Source organism: Dipodomys merriami, unplaced genomic scaffold, assembly GCF_024711535.1.
Source record: "Dipodomys merriami isolate MVZ:Mamm:240054 unplaced genomic scaffold, mDipMer1.0.p SCAF_151, whole genome shotgun sequence".
NCBI classification, from domain to species: Eukaryota; Metazoa; Chordata; class Mammalia; order Rodentia; family Heteromyidae; genus Dipodomys; species Dipodomys merriami.
This window is the reverse complement of record NW_027202838.1, coordinates 1,113,027-1,132,690: the sequence shown is the minus strand read 5'-3', so window position 1 is coordinate 1,132,690 and position 19,664 is coordinate 1,113,027. Positions and strand designations below refer to the sequence as shown.

Here is a 19,664-nt window from a genome sequence, read left to right as displayed (position 1 = left end):
TAAGCCCAGGACTGGCAAAAAAAAAAAAAAAAAAAGCCTTTCAAGATCTCTTCCCTGCCTGGTGCCAGTGGTTCATGTCTGTAATTCTAGCTACCAAGGAAGCTGAGATCTGAGAATTGCTTTTCAAAGCCAATCCAGGCAGAAGAATCCATGAGACTTGTCTCCAATTAACCAACAAAAACCTGAAAGTGGAAGTGGGGTAGAGCTCAAGTGGGAGAACATTACTAGCCTTGATTGAAAACCTGAGAGCTCACTGACCCCTAGCTCAAGCCCAGGAACTTGTGCGCACACACATACCCACACCCCGTTCTACTAGGATTAACTTTGAAATGTCAAACTGGGAGTCAAGCCTGCATTTGTATAGGTATATATTTCACTCAGCAGACTGCTTCTCCCACCTTGCTTGGATTAGCTTTAGAGCATCACCCTGCTAGACCAAGGTGGCAGGAGGTTTTTCCTTAGGCTTCGAGCATTGTGCCCTGGGATTCTGGACAATGCAGGGTAAAATGAGGTAAGATGAGTTTCCAGGAAAGGTTTGAGTACTCTTGGCAATGCTCAGCCAATATGGCCCATGTCTTTACAGGAATTCTAAGATTCTGACACCCTGTATAGATTAGTTGATAGACAATTCCTCCACTTCTGGTCCTAAGATTTAGAACCTGGGTCTGGTGGAGGCCAGCACTGAAGTGTTAACCAGTTTAGCAGAAGCAAGGAATATCTGAAGAGATTCTCTCAGTATCTCTAGTACTCAGGCTTATATTAGACAGGTGGCTTAAGCCTGTTCTTTTTTTTTTTTTAATTTTTTATTGTGAAAATACCATACAGAGGGGTTACAATTACGTGGGCAAGGTAATGAGTACATTTCTTATCAAGCATTGTTGCCTCCTCCTTTGTTTCCCCTTCCCAGCCCTTCCCATCCCCCCCCCCTTTCTTTCTTCTTCCCTCCCTTCCTGTCTTCCTTTCTTTTGTCAGTTGCAGAGCTTGGATTCTGGGCGCTCAAAGCTAGCACTCTACCACTTGAGCCACAGCACCACTTCCGGTTTTCTGGTGGTTAACTGAAGAGTCTCACACACTTTCCTGCCCAGGCTGGCTTTGAACTGTGATCCTCAGATCTCAGCCTCCTGAGTAGCCCGGATTATAGGCATGAGCCACCAGCACCCAGTTTGAGCCTGTTCTTAATGTGAAAGGAACAAATGGATGTTATTAACTTGAAAATCATAATCCAACTTATTTGTTAAGACTATGGGAATTCTGCAGGAACAAGACAGAAGGGACCCAACTTAATAGTTTACATTCCAATAGGAAAACAGCATACCTCCACCTTCACTCCCCAACCCTGGTTGCTCATGCTATCTATAATCTATAATCTAGCTGAGACTGGAGGATTGCCATCCAAAGCCAGTATGATCAAAAAAGAATAGACTCCAATTAATCACCAAAGAGCAGAAAGGAGAGCTGTGGCAAGTGGTAGAAAGTTAGACTTGAGGGCTGGGAAGGTGGCTCAGTGGTAGAGCGCTTGCCTTGCATGTCTGAGGCCCTGGGTTCGATTCCTCAGCACCATATCAGCAAAAAGAAAAAGCCGGAAGTGGCACTGTGGCTCCAGTGGTAGAGCGCTAGCCTTGAGCTGAAGAGCTGAGGGACAGCGCCCAGGCCCAGAGTTCAGGCCCCACAACCGGACCCAAAAAAAAAAAAAAAAAAAAAAAAAAAAAGTAACTTAGACTTGAGTGAAAAAGCTCAGGAACAGCAGAGCCAAGTCTTGAGTTCAAGCCCCAAGACTGGCACCAAAAAAAAAAAAAGAAAAAGAAAAAAGAAGCTATTTTATTCACTAGTTTGTGGGTTAGGATTTAGGCAGGGCTTAACTGTGAGATTCTTTTTTTTTTTTTGTCGGTCATGGGGCTTGAACTCTGGGCCTGGGCGTTGTCCCTCAGCTCTTCAGCTCAGGGCGAGAGCTCTACCACTTGAGCTACAGTGCCACTTCCTGTTTTCTGGTTGTTTATTGGAGATAGGAGTCTCACGGTCTCTCCTGCCCGGGCTGGCTTTGAACCTCGATCCTCAGATCTCAGCCTCCTGAGTAGATAGGATTACAGGCGTGAGCCACCAGCGCCTGGCAACTGTGAGATTCTTGTGTTCCACCAGTGACAAAAGTAGCTGACAGCCTGAAGGCTGAGATAAGCTGGAACTATGGGCTAAGGGGATACCTGTGAAGTATGCTGTCCAGTAGGAATTCTATACGTTAGCTTTGTCTCCCAGAGACCTAAAAGATGGAATTAGATTCTGTCAGCATTCTAATTCTAGGCCTAGATACTAGTGTGATATCCAAGAATGAAGGAGAGGATGGAAGCCCTACCTTTTACTGAAAGAAGTATCAATTTGTGGCCATCTTTAATAAATCATGACAGTTTCAAATAGTGGAAGGGCTGTAGAAGAAACAAAGCAAGCCAGTTGGATAGAGCGATTTTGCTGGGCAAAGATCACGTGTAGGTTCACTCAAGAGTGTTAGGAGGGGCTCAGTGGTAGGGTGCTTGCCTTGCATGCATGAGGCCCTGTGTTCAATTCCTCAGCACCACATAAGCAGAAAAGGCTGGAAGTGGTGCTGTGGCACTAGCCTTGACCTGAAGAGCAGTTCAGGCCCCACGACCAGCCAAAAAAAAAAAAAAGTGTTAGGAGTACTTCTAAGTAGCCAAAATGGGATAAGGAGCCTGATAATGAGCATTCAACCCTGGAAAAAAAGTATCAGGTACTTAGGTGATGATACGCTTAAGAGTTCTCCAAAGAACAGAAAGAAAGGGCTGGAAAGATGGCTCAGTGGTAGAGTGTTTGCCTTGCATGTCTGAGGCCCTGGGTTCAATTCCTCAGCACCACATAAGCAGAAAAGGCCGGAAGTGAGTGGTAGAGGGCTAGCCTTGAGCTGAAGAGCTGAGAGACAACGCTCAGGCCGAGAGTTCAGGCCCCACGACCGGACCCCCCCCCAAAAAGAAAGAACAGAAAGAAAATCTGTAAGAGGAAAAGTGCTCATAAAATCAGATATAGGCCAGTGGAGGTAGGCAGTCTGGACTCTGTTATGAATTCAGTAAAGAGGTGACACATTCTGATTTCTGCTGTAGGATTACTCAGGGTATAGGGAGCAAAGTAAGAAGCAGAAAGACCTTTATGACACTTTCTGTAGCAGTCCAGAAGAGGTAGAGAAGGGTATGATGACATAATGACCTGGGCAGACCCAGGTCATTTTTAAGATACACTGTTATTTTTTTTTTTAACAAAAATGGTTCAGAAAGGATTGAGTCAACATTACAAAGTGATAAACATTAAAATAAAAGGCTTTTTGTTTTATTTTTATAGTTTTTGGGAACTTTATTCCAGAAGACTGTTTTATCACAATATTTAATGACAAATTTCAACAACTTTTCTGTCAGAGCAAAATATAGTTGAAGTCTTTGGTTTTACCTGCAAGCCTGCTTCCCTAGTAAATGTAGATATGGGGTAGAGTGGAAGTTCAACAAAAATGTTCAAAAAGGAAAAGGCAGGCTGGACATGGTTTCTCAGGCCTACAATTCTAGCTACTCAGGAGACTGAGATCTGAGGATCAGGTTCCAACCAAGCTTGGGCAGAAAAGTTTGTGAGACTCTCATCCAATTCACCAAAAAGTAGGAAGTGGAGCTGGACTCAACTGGTAGAGCCTTGAGCACAAAAGCTCAGGGACAACACCTAGACCCTGAGGTTCAAGCCCCAGGACAGAAAAAAGCAAGTCCTTTTTTATTTTCATTGCGCACTTTTCATTTTACCTTTGCAGTGATCTTTGATTTATCACTGTGTAAACAACAGAATAGCCAGGCACCAGAGGCTCACATTTTGAAGCCAGCCCAGGTAGGGCAGGAAAGTACAAGAAAATCTTATCTCTAATTAACCACCAAAAAGCTATGGAGCTCAACTCCACAGAGCTATGGCTCCAGTAGTAGATAGACTATTAGCCTAGAGCAAAAAAGTTCAAAGACAGTGTCCTGGGTCTGAGTAAGTGTACGTGTGGCTGGGAATGTGGCTTAGTGGTAGAGTATTTGTCTAGAATGTACAAAGCCCTGGATTCAATTTCTCAGTATCACAAAAACAGAAAAATCTAGAAGTGGTGGTGTGGCTCAGGTGGTAGAGTGCTGGCCATGAGCAAAAAGCTCAGGGACATGCCCAGGCCTTGAGTTCAAGCCCAAGACTGGCAGGGAAAAAAAAGTGCATGTGTATGTATATATAAAACATAAGTACAAATATATGAATAGCATATATATTCAGTCAGCTTTCTCCATTAAAGAAAAGCTAGAATTCTCCATCCTTTTGGATTATTTTCCTGATTTCTAAATACAAACGATTAAAGTGTTACATACAATTCATTTGAAACCTATCAAAGTTTCAGTGTGGACTGGGCCTTCTGGGGAAGGAGGATGTGGGATGGTCCTTTGTGACTTCTACCTTTCATAATATAAGCCTCACCTACCAGTGAATTCTGGGAAATATTATCATTCAAGAAATTCAGGCCCTGTTCAAAGTCACTATTTGATCAGAGTGAACACTGGCTAATGCTCCACCTCCCAACAAAATCTTAACTTTAAGAAGCAGGTTTATTTCCATTTCAAGACAACCAGCATTTCCCATCTACTGTAAGATTTGATTCCTACAAACAAATTAGTTCAACAATTCTTTCTTTCTTTCTTTTTTTTGGGTCCAGTCGTGGGCCTGAACTCTGGGCCTGGGCACTGTCCCTCAGCACTTCAGCTCAAGGCTAGCATTCCCACTTCAGCCACAGCGCTACTTCCGGCTTTTTTCTTTTTGCTTATGTGGTGCTGAGGAATTGAACCCAGGGCCTCATGCATGCAAGGCAAGCGCTCTACCACTGAGCCACCTTCCCAGCCCCTCAACAATTCTTTCTAAAGAAAGGTGTGTTTGTCTTGCGTGAACCATCTCCTCTGCATATTCTTCATTTCCTGTTACCTTTCCACGTTTACACCCAACTTTGTTCTCACCATGTCCAGCCTTGAGGGGAAAAAAGTTAAGGGACAGAGTACAGGTCCAAGTTCAAGCACCTAAATACAAACATCACACACACATATGCATGCATACATACGTACAGTGGGAATTCTAAATATGGAGCACCAGTTACTAACCTGTCACAATAGTACTAAGTTGATAAGTGGCAGAGCTAGCTCAGACAGTGATGGACTAAAGCTCATGCCCAACCACTAGTACTCCCTAAGAGGGGAGTGAAAGCAACTGCAGTGGGGTTCGTCTCACACCTTGCTCTGAATTGTGATCTTCAAGAATTCCCATTTCTGGGCTGGGAAGGTGGCTCAGTGGTAGAGCACTTGCCTTGCATGCATGAGGCCCTGGGTTCAATTCCCCAGCACCACATAAGCAAAAAGAAAAAAAGGCAGAAGTGGTGCTGTGGCTCAAGTGGTAGAGTGCTAGCCTTGAGCTGAAGAGCTGGGGGACAGCGCCCAGGCCCAGAGTTCAGGCCCCACGACTGGACCACCCCCCCAAAAAAAGAATTCCCATTTCTACTCTAGACCAAAAGTACCCTCTTGTGAAAATGAGGGGTGGTTTTACACTCAATGATCTCTTCAGTCTCTTCTAGTCTAAGTATTTCCTCTTCTTTCCAAGGAAGGGGGGGAGGAGAGAGAACACCAAACTTTGAGGGCACAAAAAATGGGGACAGAGATGACAACTAGGAACCAGCATGGTGAGCCGAACTCTATATAGCCCAGCATTTAAAAAAAAAAAAAAACTGGGGCTGGGAAGGTGGCTCAGTGGTAGAGCGCTTGCCTTGCATGCATGAGGCCCTGGGTTCAATTCCCCAGCACCACATAAGCAAAAAGAAAAAAAGCCAGAAGTGGTGCTGTGGCTCAAGTGGTAGAGTGCTAGCCTTGAGCTGAAGAGCTGAGGGACAGCGCCCAGGCCCCGAGTTCAGGCCCCACAACCGGACCCAAAAATAAAAAAATAAATTTAAAAAAAAAACAAAAAAACTCACTTCAGTGGCCTATCTGGGAACAAATGCAATCCAGGTGAAACTGAATTCAACCAAAAAGGGTGTCTTCAGAGGGAAGGAAGTATTTGTTTTGTTTGTTTTTTTTTTTTTTTGGGTCCGGTTGTGGGGCCTGAACTCTGGGCCTGGGCGCTGCCCCTCAGCTCTTCAGCTCAAGGCTAGCACTCTACCACTTGAGCCACAGCGCCACTTCCGGCTTTTTTCTTTTTGCTTATGTGGTGCTGAGGAATCGAACCCAGGGCCTCATGCATGCAAGGCAAGTGCTCTACCACTGAGCCACCTTCCCAGCCCCCGGAAGGAAGTATTTGTACACAAGGTTACCTGACCCTGGAAAAGCCTAGGGCCAAGCTGCAGAGTGGATGATGGGTAACAGCAAAGCATATGAGACTAGGAAATCTCCCCACTATAGGACCACCAGCTCGTGTTGGATTTTACAAACTGGATACTTGCCTTCCACTACTACTTCTAGGACCGCCTTTCTCTCCACCAACCAGCAAGCACAAACTCAGTCTGGGCTGGTCTATCAGAAACAGTACTTCTAGCAACTGAGATGCATTCCAGATAATGCAGCCTCTGAAGAGTCAGAGATAGAACATACACTTCAGCCACTCCCTACCCTGAAAAGGTGAAAGCTAATAACTACCCAAGATCTACATTTCAGGAATGTCTTAGAAGTCTACTCCCTTTGTTCCAAAGGACAGACGGAAGCCCCAAACCATTCTTTTTTGTTTTGGTGATTCTGGGGTTGAACTCCGGATCGGTACAGTTTGAGCCACATATCCAGCCCAACTTCTTGGTGGTTGGAGATTTTGTCTCAGACTTTTCTACTGCAGCTAGCCTTGAACTACAATCCTCTGGATTTCTGCCTCTTGAGTAGCCATTTCAAACCACTCCCTGCCCCCCCCTTTTTAAAGCTTTAAGTTGTTCTACATTTATTTACTACACTCTTACACAAATTGTCCATTCTTAACCTAAGAGGTTCTGTGCCAAGGCCACCTTTCAAAAGGAAGTATCCAAATGTATCACTACTTGCTTAAAATTCCTTCGGCTTCCGGCTAAAATTGTAAAGATTTGGCATTTATAAGACCAAATTGCTTACTTTTCAGTAATCTTCACTTCAACCACAGGCACTTCCCTGAATGCTAAGCCTTGTTTCTACAACTCCTACTCTTCCTTTCCATTTCAGCTTAGCCATTGATTCCCCCAGGTAGACTTTCCTGATCTAGACTGAAATGGATGCCCCTACTACATTTCTAAGTATTGCATACCTCCTTTTGAGTGAATGTGCTCCTTGCCAACAGATTTTTATTATCCACTGCAGTATCTACTACATCTCATACATGGTGAATAATCAAAATGGGCCTCCCAGTTCAAGTCTCGGCACTAGTGCGTGCGCGCGCGCGCACACACACACACACACACGCACGCACGCGCACACACACACATACTCTCTCTCTCTCTCTCTCTCTCTCTCTCTCTCTCTCTCTCTCTCTCTCTCTCTCTCTCTCTCTCTCAGATTTGGAAACAATAAGAGCCAAAAGATAGATGTAAGGAAAGATTAATCTGATGAGAAACAACAAAGAAATAGATGAAGCAGGATGACCGTCGGGTTCTGGGAGAGCAATTAGAGAAGTGCTTTTAATTCTCCTAAGTCTCACTTTCCTCATCTGAGAAGTGGGATAAAAAGAGCACTTGCTGAGATGACAAGGCCAGAGCAGGTGAACACTCAGTAAATGGTAAACACTGCATCACTATCAGTTGTTTTTAATTATCAAGAGCCCTAATAAATTAGTGCATATGAAAGCAGAGCAAAAGCCTTGTCCAGAGGGCTTCTGTGGGACTTAATTCCTCAGAGAAGCTGGCAACTTTACCTAGAGCACAGCAGAGAAAAGAAAGACTCCCCCCCCACCCCCCCTCCCCCGGGTCTGGTTGTGGGGCCTGAACTCTGGGCCTGGGCGCTGTCCCTCAGCTCTTCAGCTCAAGGCTAGTGCTCTACCACTTGAGCCACAGCACCACTTCCAGCTTTTTTCTTTTTGCTTATTTGGTGCTGAGGAATCGAACCCAGGGCTTCACGCATGCAAGGCAAGCACTCTACCACTGAGCCACCTTCCCAGACCAAGAAAGGCTCTTTTAAAATGATAGAAAATCTGTAACAGCATGGTGCTGGTGGTGGCTTACACCTATGATTCCAGCTACTCAGGAGGCTGAGATCTGAGGACTGAAGTTCAAAGCCAGCCTGGGCAGGAAAGTTCACGAGATTCTTGTCTCCGATTAACCACCAGAAAACCAGAAATGGTGCTGCCCACCTTCTAAAGTTTTGCCAGCGCAAATACTGCTGAAGGAAGAAAAGCGCTACATCAAGACTGTACTCTGATTCCTGGAAAATTCCTCAAAGAGACCCCTCAGTCCATCTTCCCATCTGCCACTGGTTGCCCTGGTGAAGATCACAAATAGGGATGGGAGTATGGTTCAAGACCTACCCAGCTCTGAATTCAAACCCCAGTACTGAAGAAAAAAATAATAGCTCATCTTGAAGGCTCACTCTATCTCTTAACATCCACTTCCATTTATAGGAAGGGCACGTAACCACTCAAATAAGCAATTACTTCAATCTACACATATCTGGCTTTGGAATCAATCTTCTGGAATGTAAACCTGTTGTACCTGGACCAATTTAGATTCTGAACTGGGCTACCCCATACTCAGAACTGAGTAGGAACTCAGCACTAGGATTAGCCCTATAAGAAAAAACAGAGTTAGCTAAGCAAGTTTTCTAAGGTCATACAATAAATGGGAGCACAGGAATAACCTTCATTTGTTAGTATTTAAATTCTGATCCTAGCTACTCAGGAGGCTGAAATCTGAGGACAGTGGTTCAAAGCCAGCAAGGACAAGAAAGTTTGTGAGACTCTGATCTCCAATTAAGCCCCAAGAAAGCCACAAGTAGAGCTGTGGCTCAAGTGATAAAGTACTAGCCTTGAGCAAAAAAAAGTTCTGAAATCAAGGTCCTAAGATCAAGCCCCAGGTTGGGCACAAAATATAAATAAATAAATTCCATTATCTTCCCCCTCAATACAGTCATTTTCATTAACCTGGTAACAAAACATGAACTTCAAGCCAGGCATAGTAAGTAGCACACATCTGTAAAACCCTTCACAAATCCTGAACCCCAGGCCAAAGTAAGGTCATTCAAACTCTTAGCTAGTCTTTTAAATCACTGGGCATTATCCAGGAGGTTCTTGAGCCTGGACTGAAGCACCTGCAAGCCTCCCAAGGCCCTAACATTGTAATTACCCACTCTGAGCTTGTCTGCAACTTTGCAAACAGCGGCACTCCCATCTGCAAAGCTTTCTATTTTAAAGAGGTTTTGTGGTTTGGGGGCTGCTTGTTCCTCCTCCTCTTTGCCCACCTCTCAGAGAAGAACGGGAGCTGAGTAACAGTGATATAAAATGCTTAGTCCAGCAGAGACTCAGACTTTCAGGAGGTTCAGAGTTCAAGAAAGAGGGCTTGAACCCCTCCCTACCTCCCAAGGCGCCAGAAAACAACCTCCCAAACACCCCCACCCCTTCTCTGGCAGACACTCAGTTCCCTTGTCAGAGTACAACTCAAAGTCCTTTCCCAGAAGGCTGCTGCCATTCCCTTCCCATCCTCTGTAGAAGGTGTCTTAATTGAAAAGGAAAGCCCTCTCCTCTGCTAAAGAGAGCTTTCTTTAGTAGGGGAGAAAGTGACTGGAACCACAGGTTAAAAAGCCTTAAGATTCCTTTACTAAGTCTAAACTAGCCGTTTATAATGTATGTCTGTACATACAGCCAAATGTGGCACACATACACACAACCAAGCAGAGTTAAAAAGAAATGATCACAGCCGGGCGCTGGTGGCTCACGCCTGTAATCCTAGCTACTCAGGAGGCTGAGATCTGAGGATCGCGGTTCAAAGCCAGCCCGGGCAGGAGAGACTGTGAGACTCCTATCTCCAATAAACCACCAGAAAACTGGAAGTGGCGCTGTAGCTCAAGTGGTAGAGCGCTCGCCTTGAGCTGAAGAGCTGAGGGACAGCGCCCAGGCCCAGAGTTCAAGCCCCACGGCCGACAAAAAAACAAAACAAAACAAAAAGAAATGATCACATGTCATTATGGCTACTTACAAGATTATTCTTTAATATAACCTAAAAGGGACTCAAGATCCATACAAGAGCTGACCATAACCATGACTAGATGATTTCAATTCTTTTCATCTGCAACAATTCTCCCCCTTTAAAGCCCTGAGTTCAAGCCTGTAAATCCAGATACTCAAAAGACTGATCAGAAAGATTATAGCTGGAGGCCAGCCTACACCAAAAGTTAGCAATTTCCCATCTCTCCCACTCCACCTTCCCCACCCCCACATCCCATCCCAATCAATAAGCAAGAAGTGGTGACGCCCAGCTATTTGGAAAATTATGGGCAGGATGGAAGTCCAAGCTGGCTCAGGTTAAAAATGCAAGACCTAGCTGGGTGCCAGCGGGCTCACGCCTCTAATCCTAGCTACTCAAGAGGCTGAGATGTGAGGATCACGATACAAAGCCAGCCCAGGCAGGAAAGTCCATGAAACTCTTTTTTTTTTTTTTTTTTAATTATTTTTTGGGTCCGGTCTGAACTCTAGGCCTGGACACTGTCCCTCAGGTCTTCAGCTCAAGGCTAGCACTCTACCACTTGAGCCACAGCACCACTTCCGGCTTTTTTCTTTTTGCTTATGTGGTGCTGAGGAATCGAACCCAGGGCCTCAGGCATGCAAGGCAAGCGCTCTACCACTGAGCCAACTTCCCAGCCCCTCCATGCAACTCTTATCTCCAATAAACCACCAGAAAACCTAAGTAGCACTGTAGTGCAAGGGGTAAAGTGCTAGCCTTGAGCTGAAGAGCTTAGGGACAGCACCCAGGCTCAGAGTTCAAGTTCCATAACTGACCCAAAACAAAACAAAAAGCAAGACTCTATTTGGAAAATAAAGCAAAAAAAAAAAGGGGGGCATGTGTATGTGTTGGGGTGCTGTGTCTCATGCAGTAGAAACTGCTTAGCAATTAGTCCCAGTATCACACTCACACAGATCCCTCCTTTGAAAAGTGACATGTATTATTAATAATGTTTCATAGAATTTCTCACATTTTGCAACGGGATCATGCTATGTCACAATCAATTTGTTCTACTATCCTATTTTCCCCATAAATGGGTAGTTAGGATCTATGGTCCTATTAAAGTTGGGTTCATTTTTTATTTGGTAGAGGAAATGCCATAGGTGGTGGTGTGTTCTTCTCATTACTACCTTGTAAGGCACATAGTGCCTGGTTGTTCTTTTATGGACTCCCAATCTGAGTCTCTGAGTATCATGGTTTGAAGCCAGTCAGGGCAGGAAAAGTTTGTAAGACTCTTATCTCCAATTGAGCACCAAAAAAGCCAGAAGCAAATATATACATACAGCTCTACCTTGGTTTCTTCCTTTTGAGGGAAGGGAGTTTTGACACTAAAGACAAGCAACAAACAATCCTTCAAAGACATTTAGACATTACCCCATTTCCTCATTTCGCAGATGAAGAACTGACAAAGGCAGAAAAGGCATGGAGAGTGCCAGTGTCCACTTTGTTGGTCAAGGAGCATGATCAAAAGTGGAAGTAATGTCTGTAACAATGTGAATCATTCACTATAGAAACATCTTGGTTTTTTGTTGTTGTTGTTGTTGGTTGTAGGGCTGAACTCTGGGCCTGAGTGCCTCAGCTCTTCAGCTCAAGGCTAGCACTCCACCACTTGAACCATAACGCCACTTCTGGCTTTTTCTGCTTATGGGGTGCTGAGGAATTGAACCCAGGGCCTCACGCATGTAAGGCAAGCACTTTTACGTCTGAGCCACCTTCCCAGCCCATATAGAAATATCCTAAATAGCATTTACTTAATGTTCTTTACATTTACAAGTGCTTCCTCTGTGCCTGGCACTGTACTACAGGCTTAAATTTCCACCTTGGGCTAGGAAGGTGGCTCAGTGGTGGAGCGCTGGCCTTGCAGGCATGTGACCCTGGGTTTGATTCCTCAGCACCACATATACAGAAAAAGCTGGGAGTGGCGCTGTGGCTCAAGTGGTATAGTGCTAGCCTTGAACAAAAGCAGCTCAGGCCTGAGTTCAAGCCCCTAGACTGGCATAACACTTTGAAATAGCAACTATCATCATTCCTGTGGCAAAGACTGGTTAACAGTGATTAAGAAAGGTCAAATAATTCCCCCAAGATTGTCCAGCAAGTTATAAGCGGAGATAGGACTCAAAAGTGCAAACTATATTATAATTCAGGGCTACAGCCCTTATTTCCATCTACTTTTTGTGGGGCAGGGAGGAAACACAGCATAGACAATAGAGCGTAGCTCTAATGTTAAAGTCACTAAAGATGCTAGGAGAGCCTTAACTCACAAAGGAAAGCGGACTGGTTTAATGTAGTGGAGAACCTCTAGAGTACCATGGATCAGCTGGATTATAATCCTTCTTTTCTCTGTGAAATCAGTTTTGCTGTATTTTTGAAATGCAACTAAAATAGAAAAAAATGCGAAGAATATAAACACTTAAGACTCAGACTTTGCCAGGTGCAGGTGGCTCATGCCTGTCATCCTAGCTACTAAGGAGGCTGAGATCTGAGGGTTCCAGTTCAACAAAACCAGCCGAGGCAGGAAAATCCAGAGACTCTCATCTCCAATTAACTACCAGAAAACCAGAAGTGGAGCTGTGGCTCAAGTGATAGAGCACCCACCTTGAGCTGAAGAGCTGAGGGACAGTGCCCAGGCTGAGTTCAAACCCCTCGACCAAAAAAAAAGACTCACACCTGTAATTCTAGCTACTCAGAAAGCTGAGATCTGAGAAACACGGTTTCAAGCCAGCCGGAGCAGGAAAGTCCATGAGACTCTTATTTCCAATACACTACTCAGAAAAGGCCAGAAGTGGCGCTGTAGCTCCAAATGGTAGAGTGCTAGCTTTGAGCATAAAGAGGCTCAGGGATAGCACCAGACCCTAAGTTCAAGCCCCAGGACTGGCAAAAAAACAAAACAAACAAAAAAAACCCTCAGCCTTTGTCTTCCACTCTAGCACAACAGTTTAAAAACAAACAAACAATAGTTTTCTTACTATATCAAGTTTAGAGGATACACACAACAAACCCACTGATTACCCCTGCTGGTTGAGAGGAGACTTGCAATGCACATGCACCAGCCACAGTACAATTTCAGTTCAATTAGGCTGTCCTTCACAGCCCTAAAGCACACATACCCTCCCAATAGAGAGTCTTTACAAAAAGCAAACCAACTAATGCTTAGTTAAGGCAAATTACTAAAGTCATTGCTACATACACACACACACACACACACACACACACACACACACACACACACACACACACACACACACACACACACACACACACACACACACACACACACACCATAAACCAAGTGTGGTAATACAGGTGAAGGCAGATTGTATGCAAATTTGAGGCCAGCCTAGTCCACAAAGCAAGACCCTCATCAAAACAAAAAACAAATAAAAAACATTATACCATATTCCAAAGCAAAAACTGCTTCATCTTTGGGTTACCAACTAACCTTAACTTTACCTACATCATACACAAAGTCATTTTCTTTTTTATTATTTTTATAATAAGAATGCATCACTTGAACTCAGGACCTGGGGACTTTTTTGCTCAAGGCTGGTGCTCTACCACTTTGAGCCACAGCTCCACTTCCAGCTTTTTGTTGGTTAACTGGAGATAAGAATCTCATAGACTTTCCTGCTCAGGTTGGCTTTGAACTGTAATTCTCGGATTTCAGCCTCCTGAGTAGCTAGGATTATAGACCAGAGTCACTGGCACCTGATTTATTTAGCAAATTTTAAGGATAGAGATCTAATTTATTCCAGAGGGTTCTGATGCAACGCATGAAAACAAACTACTTGCATTGTTTGACCTCAGTTGAAGAAAAACTCAGACTCACAGAAAAGTGGGGGGGGGGGAGAAATCTTCAGTCTCCAACAGCTACAATGTCATGCACTAGGTTAATTTACATATGTGTATATATGTGCATATATATGTCCATATATAATCACTCACAATATCCCTGTAAATCAGGCACATCATAAATCTCTATTACACAGATGGGAAAGATGAGACACAAGATGGTTATAATAACTTGTACAAGGAGTCACTGCTCATAACAGGTGGCAGAGCTAGCATTTGAGCCTATGCAGTTTGATCCCAGCACCTATGCCTGTGCCTTCTTTTCCTTTTAACTTTAATGGACTTCAGAAGGTGTGGTTGATTGAACAAGGGGGGGAAAACATTTGAAAAATATTGTAGTGGAGGAAGTGTGTCCAAAAAGGCAAAACACAAATCTCCGGATTTAAAACTACAAATCTAGGACCTGGACACTTAAACCAGAAGAAAGAATCACACAAGAAAGGAGAGAGATCATAAAACATATTTTATTACTAGTTACTGCCGTGTCCCTTAAAGAACTAAAAACACCAGCATCTGAGCCAAAAGGAGAGCTAAAAATAGGCATCTGCAGCAAGCTTTGGAAAGCTTTTAGCATGGTTATGAGGCACTCATTTGTGTAGACTCCCAAAAACATATGCATCACAGAACACAAAAACTCTCAAGACCACACAGCCACTACACTGGTGTCACATTTAAATTCGTCCAGACTACAAACAAAACTAAGGCCGAAAAGGGGCCTTAGAGATCCATGTTTGCTCCAGAGATCACCTAAACCTTAGCAGCCACACAATCCAATCACAGAGTTCTCACTCAAAAAAAGCATCCAAGCCCTAACAAGAGGCTTAAATCAAGAAGCTACTGGATTAATGCAGAGTTTATCTGTCAATGACTATTCCAAAGATTTGAAACCAGAGAGTACAGACTCTCTCGCTTTAAGATTCCAGAAAAACAAGAACAGAACAAACCTACCCAACTCAGAATGTTGCTCTGGGCACTTAAAACATGCCAGCTTATCCTCTCAGAGGGAAAGCCAAGATGCCAGCCAAACTGTCTTCTTCCCACGATCAATAACCCCAGTGAGGCAAGCGCTATCAAGGGCCCCTGGACTTAACACAAAACGCCAGCTCAGGCACCCAATACCACCTGATGTCATGGCTGATTTAAAACCCACAAGGCAGGTTCACCATTAGTTAAGGAGCAGCAGCCAGGGGTGAGTAGCTCCATTTAAACTTCTAAAGAGTGTACGCTCCTGGGGATGATTATACCTCTGAGTTTAAAGGGGAGGTGTGGGGGGGGGGAGGACCAAAGAGAGTCTTAAAAGTTGTTTTCCCTTAACGCTGTGGGTGGAGAGGAGGGATCTGAAAGAAAATGGAGGTTTCAGCACTGCCCTTGGCATGAACGGGCTCAGGAAGAGAAACAGGGCAAGAGGAAGAGAACACGAGGTGAGGGACGACACTTAACTCCTCCTCCCAAGCGTACCCTCCTCCAAAATGAAGCGAGCTGAAAAGGAAGCTTCCAGCATGGGCTTCCCGGTGAAGAGACAAGGTGATCCGCCTTCAACTTTCCCCATTCTCTCCGTTCAAACCGGGGGCGGGGGGGGGGAGTGTGGGAAGCGCACAGGGCCCCCTTTCTCCGGAGGATCCAGTCTCAGTCTCGGGCGCCCCACAGGCACTCCGGGCCGGAGTGGGGGGGGGGACGGAAGGGGTGCACCCTACTCGGCACGTGTCCCTCCGCACGCTGACACCGCGCCTCCCCGCCGGAGGCCGAGCCCAGATCCCACCAAGAGCGCCAGGAGAGGGTGGGGTGGGCTCCGGGGAGCCGCCGCCCGCGGTGGCACGCGGCTCCCCCGCGGGGAGGAGGCCCCACGTTGTCCCCGCTGCGGAGGAATGCCGGGAGCCGCGGGGCCCGGCCCCACGCTCGCACGCGCCGCCGCCGCCGCCTGTCTTCCCAGCCGCCCGGGCCTCTCGGCACCCGGCGCCGAACGCCCACCCCGAGCGGCCGCGAGCAGCCCCCCGCGGGGCGGCCGGCGCGGCGCAGGGCGCCCAACTGTCACCCGCCCGCCGGCCCCGGGCCCCGGCCCCGGCCACTCCCTCCCCCGCCGCACACGCCCCTCGCGTCGCCGCAGGCCCCGCACCCGCTCAGCTCACATCTTCCGCCAGCCCCCAACCGGCTCCTCCCGCACACTTGCTCCAAGGCGGAAGACGGGGAGGGGGGGGGGGAAGAGAACTACCGAATTCAATGACTTTTTTTTTTCCTTTCCTCTTCGTCTAACCGACCCTCCGCCACCAAAGGGCGACCCTCCAAAGCCCCCCCCCCCAATCCCCTTTTCACTCCCAGGCCCTAAACTTCCTAAACTTAAAAAACCAAGGAAAAGAATTTCCCCCCAATCCGTGCGGCCCGCAGGAAAACTCCCCGCCGGGTGGCAGGGCCGCCCATGACATATGCTCATTAAACCTTTACAACATGGGGACGGGCTCGCGAGGCCACCAAAACCCCGGAGCGTGGGGGGGGGGGTGGCGCGGTGGCACAGGGGTTCCCCCCCCCGGAAGGTTCAAGACTCCGTCCCACACCTCCAGGACCTGCTGGAGGCGCAGGCGGAGAGAGGACACAAGGCCCTTTTCCGCGAAACCCACACCCCTCCCCGGCCAAGTAGGCCCGAAGCACGCCGTTGCCCACTAACCGCTGCGGCCCAGGCGGCGGCCACGGCCTCTCCAAGGCCGGGCCTCGAAGCCCGGAGAGCGCGCTGCGGGGAGGGCGCCGAGACTCCCTAGAAACCAGAGAGCAATCGCAATCAACCACCAGCCTCCTCCTCGTCCGACATCCTAAAGTAACCCACCAGCGGCGGTGGCTGCTGGGGAAGGGACCTCCAGGTCCTCCGGAAGAGGCCTCCCGAACCCCCCCTGCAGAGCAAAAGCCGCCGAGATACCCACCTGGAGGGGACTGTCCGTTCACGGTGGCCAGGACCGGCGGCAGCGCGTTCTTAGTCCACGGGTTCACCTTGGGCGGGGGTGCTTCCACGAAGTCTCGGCGGGCGCCCGTAGCTCCTCCGCCCGCGCCCGGCTCGCCGCCGCCGCCCTCTTCCCCGTCGCTGATCGCCAGGCCTTCGGCACCCGGCGGCTGCGGCGGCCGCGGGCTCTCGCGCTCCGGAGGCCCGGCGCCTTCCTTGGGCGGCTTGGCGCAGGGCGGCCGAGGTCTCCGGGCGCCGCCGCCGCCGTCAGGCTCCCCCCCTCCGACGTCGTTCGCCCCGGGCTCGCCCTTGCCTTCGGGAGCCAGCGGCTGCTTCTTCCTCACCAGGCCCCCGTGCTCTTCGGCCTGCAAGAGCGGGGCGCCCCCCGGCAGCAGCGGCTCCACCTGAGTGGCCATCTGCGCGCCCGCTCCCGCCCCCCCTCCCGGAGAAGCCGGGGCGCGCCCGAGGGTGGCCTCCCCCGCCTCGAACTCGGCTCGCAAGAGCGCCCGCGACGCCTTCCTCCGGGCCGCCGGCTCCCAGTCGCTTACGGTGAAGGGTCGGGGTTCACCACGCTAGGCGCGGCCCCCTTTCCCGGCCGAATGCAGCCGCCGTAGATCCGAGGCCCCCGCTGGCGGGGCGGGGGGGGGGGCGGCGGTGGTGGTGGGAGGGAGAGGAAGGCCCCCCACTCTGCGGTCCAGGCCTCCTCGGCGCGCGTCCCCCCCCCCCGCCCGAGCCGCCTCCTCCTCCTCTTCACGAGGGGCCCCCACCCCGAATCTGGCCGGCCTCTCGTCCCGTCCCTCCCTCCCCCCCGCCCCCGGGGCGGCCCGGGCTTCCCGGCTCGGGGGGCTGCAGCAATATGGACGGACGGGGGGAGAGGAGCGGCGAGCGGAGCAGACCACGCGATCCGCGGCAGGCGGCGGGCGGGCGCGCGCCTCGCGACGCGGCGGCGGGGCAAGGGGAGGGGACGGCGCTGCGGGAGCGCGCCCGCCAGGCGGGCCCTGGGCGGCGGGCGGGAGGGGGTGGCGGGAGCGCGCGCGTAGTGCCTCTCCCGGCCCCGCCCCTCGCCTGCGATTTCCAGCGAGCACCTCGGAGAGTGCAGGGCGGGGGGGGGGGGGGGGGGGGGGAGAGGGAGGGGGGGAGAGCGCGGACCTTACGGGGGCGAGCACGTGCCTGATGCAATTCGGGAGGGGGGGGCGACGCAGGGGGCTGGGACGCTGGGGGTGGAGAGGGGGAGGTGTCTTAAAGGGCCAGCGCCCGGGAAGCCCGCAGGTGGAGCACATGGGGCCAGGCCACGCGGCCGGCGGGGCCTGCTAAGCTCCCTGTCGGATCGCTCGCCGGATTTCGGAGAAAGGAGTCGTTAATGTCATCCCCCGATCTCAAAAGATACCGAAACGGAGGTCCTTTATCCGCCCCGAGGGCACACCCACGAGGTGCCGGGTCGGGTGCCCCGAGGACCTGGCCCCCCACTCTCTCTGAGGCCCCGCCTGGGTGACCTTGGGTAAGCAGCCCTGCTCTTCCTGGCTGAACTCCTCCCTGCTAGGCCTGACTGGGACTCTAGGGCAGTCATGGGTTCGATTCCCGTCCGACGTGGAGGGCAAGCTCTTTCTCACCCCTCGCCTCTGAAATAGGGCGTTTATGGGCCGGAAATGTCTTCTCATTCAAGAGTTTCTCCTCCTCTCCCCGCCCCCCCCCCAAAGAATTGCTGGAGCAGAGTTAAACCTTCCTTGAAACTCTCCAGAGATTGGAGATTTATTTATTTTAATACCCTGGCCCTTTACCACCTGCAGCAGAGTCACCTCCCTGCGCCTCAATTTCCCCCCCCCCCACCATGGTAAAATGAAGACATTGTAAAATGTATGACAGCAGTTTCAAACTTCAGTGTGCAATCAATTCAATAAATATTTACTGACCCTGTACTGTGGTCCCCTGCAGGGTTCTAGGAAACTGCTTCAGTAAACCAGCTACCTGCTTCTCATTCTAGTTAAGTTGGGAAATGATCAACAAGTGCTTGTTTGGTATCTCTGAAGATAATAATTACTGCAATAGTAAGACAAAAGTATTGGAAATCAGACACAGTCTGGAATTACACTCAGAAATCTGCAAGACTCTTCCACTTGAACCACACATCCAGGTGGATCCTACTACTTGCCACCAGGTACCAGTGGATCAAGCCTGAAATTCTCCTTACTCAGAAGGCTGAGATTTGAGAATCATGGTTCAAACCCTGGGAGGAAAGTCTATGAGACTTTTTGGGGGGGTTGGGGAGTGGGTCATGGGGCTTGACCTTCTGGCATGGGGGCTGTACCCTGAGCTTTTTTGCTCAAGACTAGCACTGTACCACTTGAGCCACAGTTCACTTCTGTGTTTTTAGGTAGTTAATTGGAGATAAGAGTCTCCTGGCATTTCCTGCTCAGACTGGCCTCAAATTGCCATCCTCAGATCTAAGCCTCTTGAGAAGTTAGGATAACAAGTGTGAGCCACTGGTACCAGGCTCTGTGAGACTGGTGGTTAGAGATGTGTGTGCCTGTGTGTCTGTGTGTTCCAGTCCTGGAGTTTGATTTCAGGGCCTAGGCACTGTTACTAAGCTTTTGTGCTCAAGGTGTGTACCCTAGTACTTGAGCCACAGCTTCACTTCTGGCTTTTTGCTGTTTAACTGGAGATAAGAGTCTCATGGACTCTTATTTTACCCAGGCTAGCTTC

At 48.9% G+C, this 19,664-nt stretch overlaps 1 protein-coding gene across 2 annotated transcripts in view; it reads right to left on the bottom strand.

Annotated features, from left to right (window-relative positions):
• Positions 1 to 17,739, bottom strand: part of Larp1 (La ribonucleoprotein 1, translational regulator) — a 70,024-nt gene extending 52,285 nt beyond the window's left edge. For both annotated transcript variants that reach the window (XM_070022655.1, XM_070022656.1), the window contains exon 1: positions 16,948 to 17,739. In XM_070022655.1, the coding sequence (XP_069878756.1) occupies positions 16,948 to 17,380 (433 nt within the window). In that variant the 5' untranslated portion in view covers positions 17,381 to 17,739. The remainder of the gene's footprint in view (positions 1 to 16,947) is intronic.
• Positions 17,740 to 19,664: the final 1,925 nt, after the last annotated feature.